At 42.8% G+C, this 19,633-nt stretch overlaps 1 protein-coding gene across 2 annotated transcripts in view; it reads left to right on the top strand.

The window, feature by feature from the left end:
- Ak9 (adenylate kinase 9) overlaps positions 1–19,633 on the top strand; it is a 144,134-nt gene that overhangs the window by 84,710 nt on the left and 39,791 nt on the right. For both annotated transcript variants that reach the window (XM_048424988.3, XM_048424987.3), the window contains exons 25-29: positions 6,851–7,063; positions 9,882–10,142; positions 11,544–11,668; positions 16,767–16,986; positions 18,736–18,801. In XM_048424988.3, the coding sequence (XP_048280945.3) occupies positions 6,851–7,063; positions 9,882–10,142; positions 11,544–11,668; positions 16,767–16,986; positions 18,736–18,801 (885 nt within the window). The remainder of the gene's footprint in view (positions 1–6,850; positions 7,064–9,881; positions 10,143–11,543; positions 11,669–16,766; positions 16,987–18,735; positions 18,802–19,633) is intronic.

The following is a 19,633-nucleotide window of genomic DNA, read 5'->3' as shown; positions in this document are numbered from 1 at the left end:
ATAGAGGAGCAGCATTTGGCAAAATTCATTGTCTATTGCTGATTTTAGAAAATAAAGGGTGTATACTTACAAATAGCTTTTGAAAATTAGTACAGAGGGGCACACAAGCCCGTAGCTGGGGAGCGATTGATAGAAGATAGCTACTATGGGAAGGACAGTCGGTTTTCTTTAAGGATGTGGTTCCTAGTAGGTTGGCCATGCTCCATGGTATATACACTCAAGTATATATGGGCAATGCTGACTGTAATTAGTGGGTCATTAAAAAATGTTATCAAGTAAGGAGAGGGACTGGTCCAGTTTGAGGGAAAGAATAGGGGGACAAGATTATTGAAATACATTGTATACATATATGAAATTCTCAAAGAATACCTTTTAATTACTATACATAAAAACAAAGGAAATTTTCTCATCTTGATAAAAGACTTCCATACAAAAACATCTGTAAGTAACAGCTAGCATTCTTTAGAAAGCTGAATGCTTCCCCCAAAGCATTACCCCTTACCCACGCGGGGTAAGGACATTCACTCCTGCCTCCAGGTTTCCTCTCTCGATCTTTGTTGTTTTTGGTCTGTCACCTTGCCTGATGTAAATCCACATGGGCATGACCCTCCCTGAATCCCAGAAGTGGTTTCACAGTTCTTCAAAAACTTGTAAAAGGAGTGGTGGTCCGCTTCCCACCTCGCCCGGCTAGCTTTACCTGAAATAATTACATAGAAGCTATATTCTTTTAAACACTGCCTGGCCCATTATATCTAGCCTCTTATTGGCTAACTCTTATATATTCATTTAACCCATTCCTAATCATCTGTATGGCCACTTGACTGTGGCTTATGGGCATGAGTTTAACCAGTGTCCATCTCAGGCTGGAACGTCATGGCGTCTGCCTGACTCTGCTTTCTTTCTCCCAGCATTCTGTTCTGTCTACTCCACCCACCTATGTTCTGACCTATCAGACCAAACAATTTCTTTATTAATTAACCAATGAAAGCAATACATAGGAAAAAGACCCACCTACATCATTTCCCCTTTTTCTGTTTAAACAAAAAAGAAAGGCTTTCACTTTAGCATAGTAAAATTACATTTAACAAAACAGTTATCAAGCAAGAATTACAGTTACAATATTTATATCTACTTTATCTTTTATTATAACTAAGGAAAACAATAACTATCTATCTATTCTTCAACTCTGTCAAAGACTTCAAAAAGATATAATATTACCTAAGCAAACAAGAAATAAGCAACTTCCAAACTCTAGAAATGACAAAGATATCTCGCTGCCTGGACAGTCACCCAAAGTTTTTTTGTACTGTTGGGGCATCCATCTTCAGCCTACAGGCCCATAGTATCCAGCAGACATTTCCATGAAGCAGGAAATTTTAAAGGCAGTTCAGTCACTATCTGCTGTGTCCTGTAGAATGTATTACAGACTCTTTCATGAATCAGGAACCCTGAGAGACCATCTTACCTTTAGGCAAGTTCAGCAGTCCTTTCTCTGTGAGTTCTTTGTGTCCAGTTTATGCAACAGTCCAGGCAAGAGCAGTTTCTTGCCCAAATGGCTAACAAAATCCATAAGGAGCCTCTTTGATGCCCATCTTCCTATGAAGTAGCTTGGTGCTGCCAGGAGCAGACGTGTCTCATTGTCATGAAAAGCCCTAAGTTATTAAAATGTTAAATACCATATTCTGTAGTCTTTGAAAGATATGAAGAATGCCTATTTAACTGAAATATATCTCTACATATCTAGAAAATCTAACTAACATGACTACAAGCTTGACTATTATCGATGATTATCCATTAACCTATATTTCTAATTATACATTACATGTTTAAGTGAACTACACAATCACAATACCTTAATCAAGATCAGAAATTATATATATATATATATATATATATATATATATATAAAACAAAGTTGACTTTATATTTATATCAACGAAGCAAAATTTATATCAATGTAAAATATTCTATATCCATATCAGGTCTTTCATGGTATAATCTGTCTGCTTGGTTCATCTCAGTCGGCAATTGAGCAAAGTAATTTTTTGAGGGTGTTCACAGCAACCTTTCAGGAGGGTGTGGTCTATCATACCCTATTGGGATAGAAGCAATCCACAGGGTGTCATCGTCTGTAAAAACAAAAGAAGAATCTCTTTTCCAAAGCATCATATTCTTAGATCCAAATTCTGCAGTCATAATACTTTTATAATAATATACATGGTAGTTTAGCCTAGCAGCCCATACAATGAAATGTCTCTCTGTACTTAGCTCCTTCACAGTCAAAAAATTTAAAGAAAATTACAGTGTACAAAATCTAAACTCTCTGTGAATTTTCCATTTTTATGTGACTTCTTTTTCTTTATTTCTTTTAATATATAACTATCTGTACTCTGTCTCTTTAAAGACTTTACCCTTTTTTTAAGGCATTAACTTTATTCTCTATATTCTTTTTCTTCTCTCTCCCAAGCCTACATATGTCTAAAACTATGACCCGTTTAGAGATCTTTTATGTCTGAATCTGTCCTATTGCATTACCTGTTTTTGCTTTGTGCTTTTAAATTGCTAAGCACTTAAGAATCAAAGCTGTGACATTCCTAGGTCAAAAACCGGTGTTGCGGGCTTGCCTCGCCCAGTCCAACATGGCAGAGCTGCTTGTGCCTTTGAATCAGTTCCGCCTCTGAGTTGCAGAGTGGTGGGCTGCTCTGGATGTTGGCTCCACCTCTCTCCAATTTCAAAATGGTGAACGTACCATTTCTGCTAGCTCTGGGGCCACCAGGTAGGAGCCACACTCAGCACTTTAACTCTGAGACTGGGCGTGCAGCACAGAAATACTTTTCATCCAAGTTACAGCCAAATCTGACAAGCAGAGCACTGCGCAGCCTGGAAACATCTCTGTGTATGGCGGCAGATCCACCATGCTCTCCCACCTGCCTAAGCCTGATCCTGCAGTCTGCCCAGGTGCAGGCGGGGAGCGCTGAGCCATTGGCATGGTCTTGGAGTACTTTCTTCCCAATCCCGAGCAACATACAAACATCCAGACCAACAAAAGCCATTGAAATACTTTATAGCCGGAGTTTGCACTGGCTGCACAGTTCAGGAAACTGCGTTTTAAAACCAAGCAGCTTTTCCCCTGCTACGGCTGCTGAGTCAGGGAAATGTCTCTCTGGTGCACCCTAGCAAACAGCAAAAGCTGTTTTAAACTCTCTCTCTCTCTTTCTCCTTTTTAAACCCTCTCAGGTTTTTAAGTGGATTTAGTCCATCACATTGGAGTGCCAATTGTTGTAAAGGGAGCGGCAGGCTGTGTTCCCGCCAGGATCCCGGCTCCCTGACTAGTTTACATGAAATAGTTACACGGAAACTGTGTTCTTTTAAACACTGCCTGGCCCGTTATATCCAGCCTCCTATTGGCTAGCTCTTACATATTCTTTTAACCCATTTCTAATAATCTGTATGCCACCACGAAGTCGTGGTTTACCAGCATGAGTCTAGCCAGCGTACGTCTGGGGGAGGGGAATCATGGCGTAGTCTGCCTGACTCTGCTTTCTTTCTCCCAGCATCCTGTTCTGTCTACTCCACCCACCTATGTTCTGACCTATCAGGCCAAGCAGTTTCTTTATTAATTAACCAATGAAAGCAACACATAGAAAGAAGACCCACCTACATCATTTCAAAAACACAAAACGCTTTGGGTGTGTCAGAAACACGGTTCCTTACCAGCCAGCTACCTGAACACCCCTCACGTGTTAGACAGCCACGTTCCCCAGCGGCTGGCAGTGAATGAGCCAGGTGCTGCTCTAGGAGTTTAAAAGGTGACTTAAAACTACGTGAAGTAACAGGGGCACACTTTCATACCGTGCCCACCAGAGAACAGAACTATAGAACACACATACATGCACACACATACTATGAGGGTGGGTGAGGGGAGGGGCATTAGACTAGCTTACAGGCTATGGGCTGGACTGTCTGTCAGAGAGGCTGAGAATGCAATCATTGCTCAATCTACAAGGCTGGGTGTCTCAGTAGTCCCAGTGCAGCGCTGGCGTCCGAGAAGATGCCTGGATTGCTTGGTGCATGAGGCTGGATGTCTCAGCGATCCCAGTGCAGCTCTGACATCCAAGAAGATGCCTGGATTGCTCGGTGCATGAGGCTGGATGTCTCAGCAGTCCCAGTGCAGTGCTGGGGTCCGAGAGGATGCCTGGAGAGCTGTTGATCTTCAGTCCACACTGGAATCCTAAAGAGATAGCTCTCATGCAGGTGAAGAAGTGCCTCAGCAGCAGCATAGATGAACTTGCCAGCCAGAGTGAAGACAAGCAAGCAACAAGCAAAAACTTCCCTCTTCCCTGGTCTCTTACGTCGGCTGCCATGAGAAAGTGTGGTCCGGATTTAGGGTGGGCCTCCCCACTGAAAATAATCAGATCCAGAAAATTCCACGCAGGTGCACCCAGCAGCTTGGGAGTTAGTGATTTCAGAGATAGTTCAGTTGGCAGCCAAGATCGGCCATCACACAGAGCATCCCATTCCAGCAGCCAACACTGTTTCCATCATCTTCCTTTTGTGTGTACATATATTTATGTGTGTGGGTGTACGTGTCCATGTGTGCACAGGCACATGCTGACCAGAGGTTAATCTCAACTATCATTCTTCAGACGCCATCCACCTTGTTATTGGTGACAATGTCTTTTATAACTGGAGTTCTCATAACAGGCTATCCTTGCTGGGATATCCTAGGGATATCCTAGGGATTCAAGGGTTTCTACACCCCAGCACTAAGGTACAAGGGAAGGTTATTAGGGGCTATGGTTATGGAGGAATAAATGTTCATCACTATCAGAACCAGGAACTTAGCAGGCAGGCAGGCATGGCACTGGAGCCGCAGCTGAGAACTCACATCTTGATCCACAAATGGGAAGTAAAGAGAATTAACTTGAAACCTCAAATCCTACCCTGAGAGACCAGGTCCAACAAGGTCACATAACCCAATTCTCCCCCAAACAGCTTAGGGACCATGTAATCAAATATCCGAGACTTAAAAGGAACCACCACAGGAGATAAGTAAGAAATCAACAGTGAAACAATAAACTAAATATATGAGAATTGGAGAGATGGCACAGCAGTTAAGAGCGCTTGTTCCTGCAGAGGACCTGGCTTTGGTTCCTTACAACCCTCTGTAACTACAATTCCATGGATGCATTGCCTTCTTTGGGTCTCTGCATGACATAGTGGACTTAAATACATACAGGCAAAACCCACAAAATAAATAAACAAACAAACAAATATTAAAGTAAGCTGAATGTGTACAATCACTTTTATATCACAACTAAAAATCATTGCAATGATATAGCCAGTATTCTTATTTTAGAATACTTCTAAATTTCAAATAAATGAATACTTTTATGCATGGCATGTGTTTATACGAGACAGTTAACTTTTACCTGAAGAACCTGGGTTTTTATTCTTACTCATTAAGTCTAGCAATTCTACATTAAGTATATTTATTGAAAACTCAGGAAGACTGAAAAAATTAAGAACTCAGCTAAAGATAATAAAAGTAAGCAGAACAGAATAAGCCAAAAGAAATGAGATCAACGAAATGGGGAAACAGTGAAAGCCAGAGATGAAAACAGAAGCTTGGTTTCCTGGCAAGAGCAGGAGGTGGCTGAACTCCTGGCGGGATGAAGTAGGTGAAAAGCAAAGGCAGTGAAGAGTGTTGTAAACAAAATGAGTCTACTGATCCTTGAAGGGCTCTGTTTGAATTATAGGCTCTTTATTCTGACAGGCTTGAGCATCCAAAAAGGATTTACCAAATTTATTTCCTGAACTTGATTTAGGAATAAGAGGAAAATCTTTACTTACGAAAGTTAAAAATCATAAATGTAACAGAAGAGGTTTATAGACTGTTTCTAATCCGTACCCACTGACAAGACGAGTCTTACACTGTCTTAACTCTTCCACATCCTAGATGAGAGTCAGTAATTCTCAGCTCTTTTGTCTTGGAGCAAGATCTCTGTTTAGCTCTGACTAGCTGGGAACTCGCTATGTAGATCAGGTTGGCCTTGAACTCACTACTGGTGAGTCTTGGCATTAAAGGTGGGCACCACCACGCCCATCTTATTAGTCTGAGTTTTGGAGCAGAGCAGAAAAGTGTTGTGATTTCTTCTTTTGTGAACATAATAATAATAAACATTTCTCTTTGTCTAGAGGGTAGAACAGACCTTAATTCTCAGAGCTACTTTATTTTTTTTTATGAAAATGAAAAGTATAGGAACTAAATTTTAGAGGAACATGAACAACTTGCTTTTTAATCCATTAACTATATAAGGATGGCCCTGTGCTGGTGCGGGAGAATTGTCTGTATCTGTCAATCATATTTTAATAAAGCGCTGATTGGCCATGCAGGCAGTATAGGCAGGAAAGCCAGACAGGAAATAGGGGTGGAGCAATGAGAACGGGAGAATTCTGGGAAGCAGGGAGGTTCCTCAGTCATTCCTGCGCAGACCACCGAAGAGGCAACATGTAAGCTGACAGCTGAAAAAGGTAACAAGCCATGTGGCTAAGATAGATAAGGATAATGGGGTAACATAAGTTATAAGAACCAATAAGTAGCCTGACCTAACGAGCCAATCAGTTTATAACCTTATGGAGTCCTGTGTGTGATTTTTCTGGGATTTACTGGCTTGTTGGAGTACTGGGCGGGACAGAAACCCCAACAAACCAGCCCTCATGTTACACTGTGCGCTTTTTTAGAGTTGGTTTTCTTGTACGCGATTTAGTCCTGAAAATGCCTCTAAATTCCTCTTTGCTACTGCATCAAAATGTCTTTGCTAATCTCTGAATTGAACAATATTTCTAGGGTGAAGAAAAGTTAAAAGAAAAAAAGAGGCACTTGGGAGACACCAAACACTTCTGCCCAGTGGTTCTCAAAGAAAACTTTATTCTGCAGCCTGGCAACACAGATGAAGCTGTTAAGTACCGAGAAAAGATTTACTACTTTTCAACTGCTGAGGCCAAGGAAAAGTTTCTGGAGCATCCTGAGGACTATGTGGCTCAGAACGAGCCATTAAAGGTGAAAACAGTATTCCTATGCTGGTGATTGCTCCCTCGTTCTCCCATGAGTGTGCTCAACAGTGAAGTTTCTAATCTCGTTAAAAGCCAACAATAGCAATAGCAGCAAAACATAATGATCATGTCTAGGCTTAAAAATAAACCTTTTGTAACATGAATTTTAATTGGTCTTAATAATAAAAACCCAGAGTCCAATATTAGAGAGTGAAAGCTGGGAGATCAGAGAAGCCTTGCAGCCAGCCACTAGAGAGACCATTTACCTCTACTAATCCTCAAACCGAAAGGGCAATCCTGTCCTCAGACTGCAGCTCACCCTCAGGCTGCACTGAGCGCCTGTCTCCTCCCACCTTATATTCCTCTCTCCACCCAGCCATCACTCTTGTCTCCACCTCCCTAGGGCCAGGATTAAAGGCATAGGATTGTGTGAGCTCTGTTTCTCTTATAGACTGGATCGATTTCATGTAACTCAGGGTGGCCTTGAACTAACAGAGATCCCTCTGCCTCTGTCTCCTGAGTCCTGGGATTAAAGGTGTGTGCCACCACTGTCTGGCCTCTAGTGGCTTGACTCTGCACTCTGATCTTCTGAAAAGCTTTAGTTGTTAAAACACAAACAAAATAACACGACAGCTTTTTGCAATATGGCATAAAAATAATGATCTGCTTTGACTTTTGTAGTAATGTCTATGTCAAACCAGCTCTGAACTTGTATCTTTTTACTTGATATTTAGGGTCGCAAACAGAGGCTGGAGAGATGACTTGGGAGTTAAGAGCACTAGTTGCTCTCTCAGAGGATTCTAGTTCAGGTCCCAGAAACTGCATGGCAGCTCACAACCATCTGTAATAGTTTACAATTAATATGTAACAAGTGTACATATCATATCTATATGTACAATCTGCTTTTTTGCTTACACAAAATGTGTGTATGCCTACATAGCTTGCCTAATACTCAACCACTTTGACATCTAATTCACTGATAGACTTTTTCATAAAGTTATTTTCCATTGTAGATATTAAGTGATAATTAATAGGTAACTTAGCCACAGAATTCTTAATTCTCTTGCATTCCTTTATTATTATAATTCTTTGTAATAGGATAACTGGATCAAAGTATAATGAATTGCACCATTAATTTTTTTTTACTTTTTCTATTTATTTACTTATTTTGTGTGTGTGTGTGTGTGTGTGTGTGTGCATGCGCGCAAGTATGCACATGTCACAGCACACATGTGGAGATCAGAAGACAGCCCCCAGGAGTTGTTTCTCTCCTGTCACCATATGGGATCCAGGAATCGAGTTAAGGTCTTCACACAAGCGTACTACCCCTCAAGTCTTATTGCCTTTTCTTCTTTCGTTCTTTCTTTTTTTTTCTGTTTTTTGTTTGTTTGTTTGTTTTGTTTTGTTTTGTTTAGTTTTTTGAGACAGGATCTGGCTATTTTGCCCTGGCGTTCACTATGTAGATCAAGCTGGTCTCAAACTTACATGGAATCCCCTGCCTCTGCCTCCTGAATGCTGAGATTAAAGGTGTGTATCACCTGGTTTCCCAACCAAACAGGGCCTAGAAACTCTGAAGGTAATGTTTCTTCAGAATGTCTCTGAAGAATGTCTCCGTTCTCCTATGCAACATAAAATGCTTTGGGATTGCAAGGAACATTGTTGTTCTCAAAATGCCCCATAAGTCTTACTAATATGTTATATTTGATACACAGTGCAATGTTTGAGCTTCATAGCATTTTCTACATGTCTTGCTCTTGTTGTTGTTGTGGTGGTGGTGGTGGTGGTGGTGGTGGTGGTGGTGGTGGTGGTGGTGGTGTTATGTTGGAGACAAGGTCTCCTGTGTCCGAGGATAGCCTTTGAATTCTCTATGCAGCTGAAGATGACTGTCACATCCCAAATGTTGGAATAACAGCCATGGTCCCATGAACCATGGCTGCTGCTTCGCCTCAGCTGTTGCCGTCAGGGAATGACCACATCACTGGGCAAAAGCTGGCTTTAGGCTTCCTCCATTTCAGTGTGGACATCACAGAAATTAGTGGCAAGGTCTTTGAATGAAATGGGCTTTTTCTTTGGTAGAAAGATCTTTTTAAACATATTAAGAAAAAGTCTTTCTATTCCTTATTAACATTAATTATTAACATTAAAATAATTTTTAAACGAAGTTACTTTTTATCAAATGCCTTTTGGCTGGCTTCGCCCCCTAAAAGCCATTTTTGGTGCAATGAATTATTATGTTCATTGATATCCTTATGCTTGAATACAATTGGCTTTGTAAAATAAAATTTCCTGTCTCTGGGAGGCTAGAGAGATGGCTCGAGCAGTTAAGAAAATATACTGCTTTTGCAGAGGACCTGGGCTTGATTCACATGTTGGGTGGCTCACAGCCACCTATAACTCCATCTATTGGAGCTGGAGAAATGGTTCATCCAGTTAAGCGCACCTGTTGCCTTTTCAGAGGACCCAGGTTCAATTCCCTACACCACACGGTAGCACCCAACCGTCTGTAACTCCAGTTGCAGAGGATGTCCTGCCCTCTTCTGAGTCCTTGAGCACCAGGCAAACACACATAGCGTGCATGCAGGCAATATACATAAAATAAAATTTAAAAATCACTTTAAAAAACAAAACTTCCTTTCTCTTCTTTTTATTTTATTTTCCGGTTTTTGGTAGGGAAGAGGAGGTTGCTTTCTCTTGTGAGGAAAGTCTCCATGTGCAGCTCTGGCCTCAGTGCTAGGGTTACAGGTGTGAATCGCCACCAGGCTAATTACTGAAAGCCTCTTTTCCTTCCCTCTGCTCCACCCTCCCTGTGCTGCCCTCTATGACAGGCTCCTCCCATCAGGATCTGTCTTCTGGGTCCCCGTGGCTCCGGCAGAACTCGATGCGCCAGAACGTTGGCAGAAAACTTCGGTGTTTTTCACATTCAATTTGACGAATTTCTCCAAGAAAAAATGCTGCTCAAGGCTGAACGGAAATTCGGGCCGGAGTTTGAGGACGATTCCGAGGAGGAGCAAGCCACAAAGCAAGAACTGGAAGAGCTTGCGGTTCAGGCGAACGTGAAGATTGAAGAAGAAAGCCCGAAGAAGCAGGTGACCTGGTGGTGTCCCTGGGGGGCGCTGTGTTTGCTGCGGAAGCTCGTTTGTACCAGGCGGTTCAGGGCAGAGTTCCAGCTGCAGCAGCCACGGCAGGCTAGCCTCAATTACCGTCCCAGAATGCCATCTAGAGAGACCTGCCTGCCAGAGTCAGTCATGTGCTCAGAGAGAGGGGTCCGGTGACCCCCCCTCCCAAGGTCATCTTTGGGGTCCTGACCCACGTGGTCTAAGCAGTCCTGGTCAAGGTGTAGTCTGGTGACCCGTGTCTCAGCTTTGTTTCTGCAAGATGGTTCAAAAAGCCCTTATTGTTTGAGGGAAGACACTATGGATGACCACACGGCCCCAGGGTGCAGTATAAGAACAGCCCTGTCTGGTGGTGGTCTGTTCCAGGAATCCAACGTGACTGCAGATTTAGACCTTCAGGGACCTCTGGGGAGGCTAGAACAGGAAACGGTAAAAAGCAGAAAATAAGATGCCTCCTTTACTTTTGTGCGCTTTCATCTTTCAAGGGGAATGAAGTAGGTTAAAATGTAACATTTCTAGGTAGATCCTCCCAGTGAGGAGCATGCCTGTGTGTGGAGGTGAGTGGTGGAAAATGACCCCGTCCGGACTCCGTCCTTCTCATTAGCCTGTGAGCCCAAGTGAGAAGCCGACTCCTTTTCCTGAAAAGCAGCATCTGTGTGCCTGTTATACAATCATAGCAACTTCCAACTACAGAGACCTGAGGAGGAGGAGCCGCCACAGGGCACCCTCTCCAGTGTGGTGTATAAACCCGCTTCTCCCCAGCGTAGGAAATACCAAGTCTTACGTGACTCTGAACAAGTCCGGAAAGTGAATCCCACGCCAAGTGGTGGTGCAGCACATACTTGGGCATTCGACTGTGCATCTGAACTACTTGTATGTTTTCCATTATCCATTTGAGGGTCACCTTCATCCCCATATTTTCTCTCTGTTACTGTGAAGCTATATGCCATTCTAGAATGTGCTTCAGGTAACTGTTCGGTTGGCTCATCCTCTAATCAGGATGTGGCGTAAGGAGATGGAACTGTATCTCCTTATAGGAAAAATGGCACAAATCAGGTAAGCTTTGCAGATGTGTGATATGAATCAAGCAAATTTTTGGCAAAAAAAAAAATAATAATAAAGATGACTCTGACACCGTACATGAAAGTCAATCATGTTGCCATGGTGACTTCTCTTAGTTATATTAGGTATTTTTTATTACTTAATCATATTATATATCAGTGCACAGGACTCAAGTTTTAAAATGTTTTCAAGTAATGTATCAAAAGTGACCTCAAAGAAAAGCTTAGGTCTCATACTAGCACTGGTATAAAGCAGTACTGCTTATCAATGTGGAGCTTAAGACTCCTCTTATTTTATAACTTTCACCTTTAGCTTCCAGATGTGCAGCTCACAGAAGAGGAGGAGGCAATCAAGCTGAGTCTGATGGAGAATGAGCCCCTGACCTCGGAAATTCTGGACCCCATGCTTTCCGAGTGGTGGCTGAAAGAACCGATGCGGTGGGTGCCTCCCTACACAGGGGTTGTGTTTCTCACTGCTTTTAAAGTCCTTTGTTCTGAATGGTCAAACTATAGTCTAACTTGTACGTACAAATATGCTCTTCTTCATCTATCTAAACTACACGTTAAAACATCCATGGAGCTTTTGGAAACACTGATGCCAGAGACTCACGCCAAAGCTTTTCAACAGCGTCTGCTGAGGTTTGAGACTGGGATCCAGGCACTGGTATGTTTTTAGGGTCCCTAGATGATTTTAGTGCACATCTGTAGTTGAGAACTATTTTCTAAGTCTGCTGGGGACCAGCCTCAGCAGAGAAGTGGGTCTCGAAGCTGGGATGTCTGGAAGGTGAAGTGAATACACGAACACAGGATTCTGATGCAAGCTGACAGGCCGTCAGCTGCAGGGCAAGTTCTTCTTCTGCCCCGAGCTTCAAACTTCGGTCTTTTATTGTAAATTTTACACAAGGAAAATGATTCTTTTTTTCTTGCCATAGGTTAATCATTACCTGGACAAAGCAGTTCACAAGAAGTATAAAGATTCTTCGAAATCAGATCATTATCATTCATTATGACATTTTCCCAGTTCCCAAGCCCCATGCCAGCCACTATATTCTTAATTTTTAGCTGAGTTAATCATAAAGCAGCTTCTGAGCCTTTCACCTCAGAGGCTAACTACCTGCATTTACAGAAGCAGAGTTCAGTGGGTTTTACTCCATTGTCGTACCCTTCCCATTGCTCGTCCTCACAGTTCCAGTTTTGATTTATAAGACCTTAGGCAGTCAGGCCTAAAGCCCTAGGTTCTCAGAAATTTTATTCAGCATAACCAAGTTCTTTTGTGTTTCAGTATAATTCTTTGCCAAGTTTTATAATCAGGCAAAGAACAATTCCTGCATTTTTCCCAAATTTCCCCAATTCTTTCATCAGTCAGGTCACCCATAACCTGCTTTACAGCTTCAGAGCCTGCCCACTCTATCAGATCAGGAGGACTCATATTGTCTTACAGCACATCCATATTTTCAGAAGTCACTGGTGTGGACAGGGGAAAAGAATATGAAGAACAAGTGCACTAGTAGACTTGCTATAACCAGAATCAGTTGTAATGTTGCCAAGTGCGTATGCAGATGTCATAGAGGCAGTTCTTGGGGCATGTAGGTGTTTTCTCCTTGGCCCTCAAGTAACAGGCTCATTTAGCTGCCACTGGGTTGCCTGGAGGGAATTGCTTCCTGCATCTCAGGAACCGCAGGCGGAGGGGGGCTGTGCTTTGCCATCTCCAGCATAAGCCCATATACCCTCGTGGTGTGCTGGACTCTTCCGCCTCTATCCTTGTGATGATTACAGCTATGACCTCTGGGTAGCTGTCCACTCTTGGTCCACTAGCAAATGCCTGCAACAGTGTTTGTTGACCCACACATGGTGCGGGAGAATTGTCTGTATTCTGTCAATCATATTTTAATAAAATGCTGATTGGCCAGGCAGGCAGTATAGGCGGGAAAGCCAGACAGAAAGTAGGGGTGGAACAGAGAGACTGGGAGTTTTCTGGGACGCAGGAAGCTCTCTCTGCGACTCCTGCGCAGACCACCGAAGAGGCCGGATGTAAATTGCCCAGCTGAGAAAGGTACTGAGCCGTGTGGCTAATGTAGATAAGAATAATGGGTTAAGATAAGTCATAAGAACTAATAACTAGCCTGACCTAATGGGCCAATCAGTTTATAATCTTATGGAGATCTCTGTGTGATTGATTTTCTTTGGGACTTGCTGGCTGTGGGGTGCCAGGCGGGACAGATATCCCAACAAGCCGGCTGTCATGTTACACACACAGAACAAATCTTCAGGTCCTGGAGTTGTTATTTTTTGTCTTTGTTTCTTTTCCTGTTTCGAAGCGGAGTAGTATTCTGCCTTGATATCCTCCAAAAGAGCATGAAATGATATTTACAGTAGTGGTTATAACACAAACACACTTGCAACTTGTTACACACCAAGTACTGGTCAACTGCGCTTTATTCGAATCAGCTTAATCTGTATATGAAAACTGATCATGTCACAGTCACTTCTCTTAGCTGTCTTAGATACTTTTAGTATTTAATCATATTAAAATTGCTGCATAGAATGGGATAGAAATTTGCATCATCTCAATTTGAAAAAAAGAAACTGAAGTACAGAGAAATTAGATGAATGTTTCTGTGCCACTCCTGGAAAACTTGGGCAAGTAACCCACAGCTTTCTGGTCATGAGCTGTTCCTCATTAGCTTAGCTTCTCACATCACACCACACAAAGCCAAGTGGCTCAACAACTAAAAGAATCAGGACCCAGGTTCGAGTCCCGGCACCCACACAGCAGTTCACAACCACCTGTAGCTTCAGTTCCAGGGAATCTGGTAGATAGATATCTCTATAGAGATACAGAGACATGGATTCAATTTAATGTAAAAAGTTACACTATAAAATCTAAATATTGAGTGTTTCACATCTTATTATGATAAAGATTTACAATGGCATGTGATATTATTCTATGATACATAATATATATAATATAATATATATCACAGTCTGGTAGAAAGGGGCACATGAAGAACTGACTAGAAAGAAAAACAACCAAAGACAGTAATACCTGGGGTATAGGATGATAAATAGTCTGCAGTTTTATGGGTTTTTTCCCCCTCTACTTCGCAATTCTTCTATTGTGAAATGCATTGCTTTTATAAGTGAGGAAAAGGGTTGACTTTCTTTCAGGTTTTTTGCTGTTGTTGTTGTTCAGTCTACTAGAATAATCCTAGAAGAGCTACTGAGGGCTAAACTAAGGCAGATGGCAGCAATGAAAGCACAGAGGTGCCCAGCCTTGGCTCACACAGGACAGCAGGAGGGAGGTGGAAAAGAAACTCGAGGCATCTTGTGCTGCTGAATCTGGCGAAGAGAGGGTTGGAGCGATGAGGGGATCACGATCACTGACAGTATAACACACAGAGCTTTCCTGGAGGGCTTCGTTGGAAAGTCAAAGCGGCGGCTTTGAAACTTCTGAATTAAAACTCAGAAGAGTTTTTACGTAGTGTTAAGGACTTGGGAGTTCTTGTCAAAGTGACACCAGGACACCAGGCAAGAAATGGGTTCCTCCTAGAAGAGACTAGATGGAAGGCATCGCTGAAGAAAGAGGCACCCAGCATGGCCAATTTAGAGAAGATTGCCTACCTAATAGGAGAGGACAATTAGCATTTGAGAATGAACCTTTGAATACTGAAACAGTCATGTGTTCATAAGCGTATCATTTTATTGAGAAGATAGCACGTGTATGTGTAAATATAGTAGACATTTTTGGACAAATAAGGTCAACAAGCTCACCCAAAGGCAGATCAATACTCTCAACAGGAACTTGAAGCCAAGTCCACAAAGGCCGCTTTATAAGTGCTAGACTGAAATCCGTTGACCTTCTGGTTATTCTCATGACCCTAAGAGTTCTGTCACCTGATGCAGAATATGCCTCAGAAGTTACTGTTGGCTAACAGGAGACCTGGAGGAGTGTGTGAACTGCTAATGGCAGGATGCGTGCTGAGGCCAGTCAAGCAATCCCTTACTAGGCTGGGCATTTCTCCCAAGCAGAGAACTTACTTTCTCTTCTATAACTCTTAGTAAGCTTTCAGTTAAAAATTATCAGCCAGCTGCTACCTGCAACTTTTATATTACAAGCACAAATCTTATAAATTGGATTACAATTTTATAATCTTGGAAAACTATCATATATATACTCACCTCTTGAACATAAATCTTTAACAAACGGTAAAATTACATACAGGCCAAAGAATTGTTTTAAAACAAGTTTACTGTCTCTAAATGTCCAATTTGTATAGCTATTTTACATACCTGTTTATCCCGGCCACCTAAAAATTTCCCCAAGCCTGAAGCTGGCACACACCTTTAATCCCTGCGCTCAGGAGGCAGAGACAGGTAGTCTTTGTGAATTTGAGGTCAGCCTGGTCTACATAGCAGGTTCCAGGCCAGCCAGGGTTATGAGACCTTGTCTTACAATATTATACGTCTGATAAAGTTGAGATTCATCAACACATGTTGAAATCTATAATATATGCAGAGATAATATGTGGAGGGTCCTTGCTGGCTCTACAGCAAACAGGGAAAACACGTGTGAAGAGACAAGAAAGAATCTCGGCTCCGCCTGACTCTGGTAACTAAAGCAAGACTTCTTGGAGACTCTTGTTTTTTGTTTTTTGGGTTTTTTTTTTTTGCCATATTTAAGCATAGTACAATTCTGAGAAAAAGTTTTCAGATAACAATTAACTCTGCTCTGTAAGTACAACAAAGCTTAAGACGTATTTACATTGAAGCTCTTCACAGAGTACATGTGACTTCATCCCAAAAATGGGCTTTACTGGCTGAGAAATGGAGCTCAAGATTAGGGTCCAAGCAGAACGACTGAGATTAATACCATGTCTGGTCCTAAGGTAACCTGGAAGTCACCTGGGCTGCTGTAAAGTGTACGAGGTGCCCGAGTCTCATGACCCAGAAACACTGCTCTTGGCTTTAGGAGGAAGGGTCTGGGATAGGGAAGTAAGAGTTCTGGAAGCTATGGGCAGTCCTGGCTCCTCAGACTGCAAAGGATCACAGGCTGAGAACCACACCATTCCCAGCATTCCAGGAGGAACAAACCTAACATCTCTTTCCTTTGAGACATCTGCGAGTTTACCTTTCCCAGCTTCTCCAGCGCTTGCTTGTGAGCCCAAGACCTTTAGCCCTTTCCACCAACACATAGTAAAAGGAGGTCTATACTGTAATATTTACATATTTCAGTTTTTAAGTTATCATACAAAATAATGAACTTGTTATAACACCTCCATACATACCTATAATTATCTGTTGCTCACAGCACCACGTCGTTACCCTCTCTGTTACCCTCCCCGCTCCCACTGGTTTCTTTTCTCTCGCAGACTAGTTCCTCTGTTTTCACGCCATCGATGTCACATAGAAACTGGGAGCAAGGTAGCTGATAGAAAGATAGTTCTGAATATTAGAGAAACATGGGAATGTCCGTCTTTTGAGTGTGTCTTGGCTGGAACATCTATGTGTTAAGCAATTTGTGCAAATTTCCACCCAGTTCCACGGGCTTCATCCTGGACGGTTTCCCGCGGTACCCGGAGGAGGCCCAGTTTCTAGGAGAGCGAGGCTTTTTCCCAGATGCTGCTGTTGTGATACAAGTAGAAGATCAAGACATCTTTGACCGGCTCCTTCCGGCACAAATTCACAAGTGGAAAACGAAACAGCGCAAGAAATCAGAACGGAAAAAACTCATCAAAGACTTGAAGACAAAAATCAGGGTACATATCCAATACAAATACATGGGAATACAGCCATGTATTGCCTTTTGGGGTCAATAACCTTCAGTCGTCACAAGAATGGAGTTTTCGGGTTTTAATGCCACAGTGAGCCTGAAAACATTTTCCATCAAATATTTCATTCTTTAATAAGAATTGAAAATTATTTAAAGCCTTTTTGTTTTTGTTTTTTTAGACAGGCTCTATGTGAACCTGGCTGTCTGGGAACTCCCTACATAGATCAGGCTGCCCTTGAACTCAGAACGCCTGTCTCTGCCACCCGAGTTCCAGGTGTATTTGAAGCTTTTTTAATGGCCAACATATTAATGATTCTCTTTCCAAACTCGTGGTGTCCAGGCCTTCCTCCATCAGGCACAGGAGCAGGCTGAAGGCCATAGAGAGCTGGAAGGCAGCGGATCTTGGCAGCTGGTGCCCGAGCTCCCACCCACCACTGCTCCTATCTTGCTTTGGGGGTCTTTGGGTTCACACCAGCACTCGCCTGCTGATCCACCAGTGGTTTCCTGGGTTGGTCTTTACACTCTCCAGCTCATCCTTCCGGCCGCTCGCAGACCAGTCTGTCTGAGTCATGTAACATGGGGGGTCCTGTTTGTTTGGGGGTTTCTGTCCTGCCCAGTACCCCACAGCTGGCAGACCCCAAAGAAAATCACTCAAAGATCTCTGTAAGTTATAATGCTGATTGGCCCGTTAAGTCAGGCTTCTTACTGACTAACTCTCACATCTTGATTAACCCATTTTTCTGATCTATGTTAGCCATGTGGCTCAGTAGCTTTTTCAGTGGGGCAGCTCACATCCTGCTGCTTCGGTGATCTGGGCAGGAGTGGGAGGAATCAACTTCCTCCACCCCAGAATTCTCCTGCTCTCCTTGCATCATTTCCACTTCCTGTCTGATTTCCCCACCTACACCTCCTGCCTGGCCAATCAGCGTTTATTTAAAACATGATTAACAGAATACAGACAATTCTCCCACACAAGTCAAGTCATGAGGGTCTGGATGTCTAGTCCTGTCACACACCCATTTCCCGATGGTATTATTTTGACCGCAGTAAATGCAAGCCCTTGGCTGCAGCAGCCGCACCAGCCACACCAGCCGCTTCCGGATTTCCTCCTCAGGGAACACCCTGAGTGAAGTCGCACAGATCTCCTCGGGTTCCTATTATCTCACCCTTAAGTCAGTGACACTGCCTGCCCGATTTGATATTGTATTTTGAAAAGAATGCCCAAGGTCGTACCCACTTCTGGCAGACACACTATAGTTAGTTAAACTTCAGGGAGTCCTGAGCCAACCAGCACCAAAACTGTGAGGACATGTAGACAGATCCACGGTGTTAGGTCGGAGGACCCTGAAAACAGGGCATGTCATCCTCCCTCCCTCTGGCCACCTCCACCATGCATGTGCTTTCCTTAGAGGTACAGCTGTGTTTTCAAAGATGTGTCTTCACAGAAAAGAAAAGAGACTTCTGTAAAATCCAATGCCACCCCATCCCAAAGAAGCAAATGTACAATACGTCTGAAGAAGGAGCTTGAGGCTAGAGTGAGCGAGCCTGTGGGGGCGTTTACCCCTTGGGAGGGAGATAGCCCAGAAGGACATGAACATTCACCGCCACTTGTTTTCCTGGAGAGTGACCATACCCTTCTACCACGTCTTAGCCCCAGCTGGAGAAGGTACGTCGATATGTAACAAGTGACTTTATCATTTTTTTTGTTGTAAACTTGTAAATGTTTCTTTGACAGGACGACATGGTTGCTAAAAGAAGAGCTGAACTTATCTCAGAGAGAGACAGAAGAAAGAGAGGGGACGTAAGTAGAAAAAAAAAGCATAACGCTATGATCTCAACAGTTGAAAAACACAGAAGGATGTCTTTCAAAAGTCTACAAAAACTAACAGAGTTCCCAGGGGAGTAGTGAGACAACCTGCTTCTTTTATTTTTGTCATGGTATATGCTATTTTAAATTACCTTTTTAATACTTAAAATCAAAATACTGTTTTGTTTTGTTTTGTTTTGGGACAGTCTCTTTATGTCACCCTGGCTGTCTTGGAACTTGCTATGTAAAAGAGGCTAGACTTGAACTCACAGAAATCCTCCTGCCTCTGCCTCCTAAGTTTGGTGATTAAAAGCATGTACCTCCACACCTGGCATGAGCAAATAGTTAAGGAAACTACTAAAGACACTGAAGTATTCTCGTACAAAATACACAGTGCAATGACCTATGTGTCTTTTGGGTTTTCATCTTTGGGATTTTCATCTTGCTTTCACACTTCCAGCTCCCACCACAGAGACAGGCTGAAGGCCTAGGAGTGGGGATGGATGGAGCCTATAAGGCTGACCTGGAACTGTAGGGTAGGTTCTCTCAGGATATGAAATGAGATGGAGAGTCTGAATCGTCGTAGTCAGACATGGGGACCGAGGGTTTTGTTTTATCTTGGGAACAGTTGTTCACATAGTAACCTAGCTGACCCCGGTGCAGCTAAACCACTTAAGGGTTATGCACAGTGTTAGGGTTTGAGTGTGAAGTGTCCCCCACAGGCTCGTGTATTTGAATGCTTGTACCCCAGCTGGATCATTGTTTTGGAAAGTTGTGGGACTTTTTGTGGATAGAACCTTACTATGGGAAATGAGTCATTGAGGGT

This window comes from Myodes glareolus, chromosome 1 (assembly GCF_982192425.1).
Source record: "Myodes glareolus chromosome 1, mMyoGla1.1, whole genome shotgun sequence".
Classification (NCBI taxonomy): domain Eukaryota; kingdom Metazoa; phylum Chordata; class Mammalia; order Rodentia; family Cricetidae; genus Myodes; species Myodes glareolus.
Note: the sequence above shows the minus strand (reverse complement) of the source record. Positions and strands in the feature narration are given on the sequence as shown.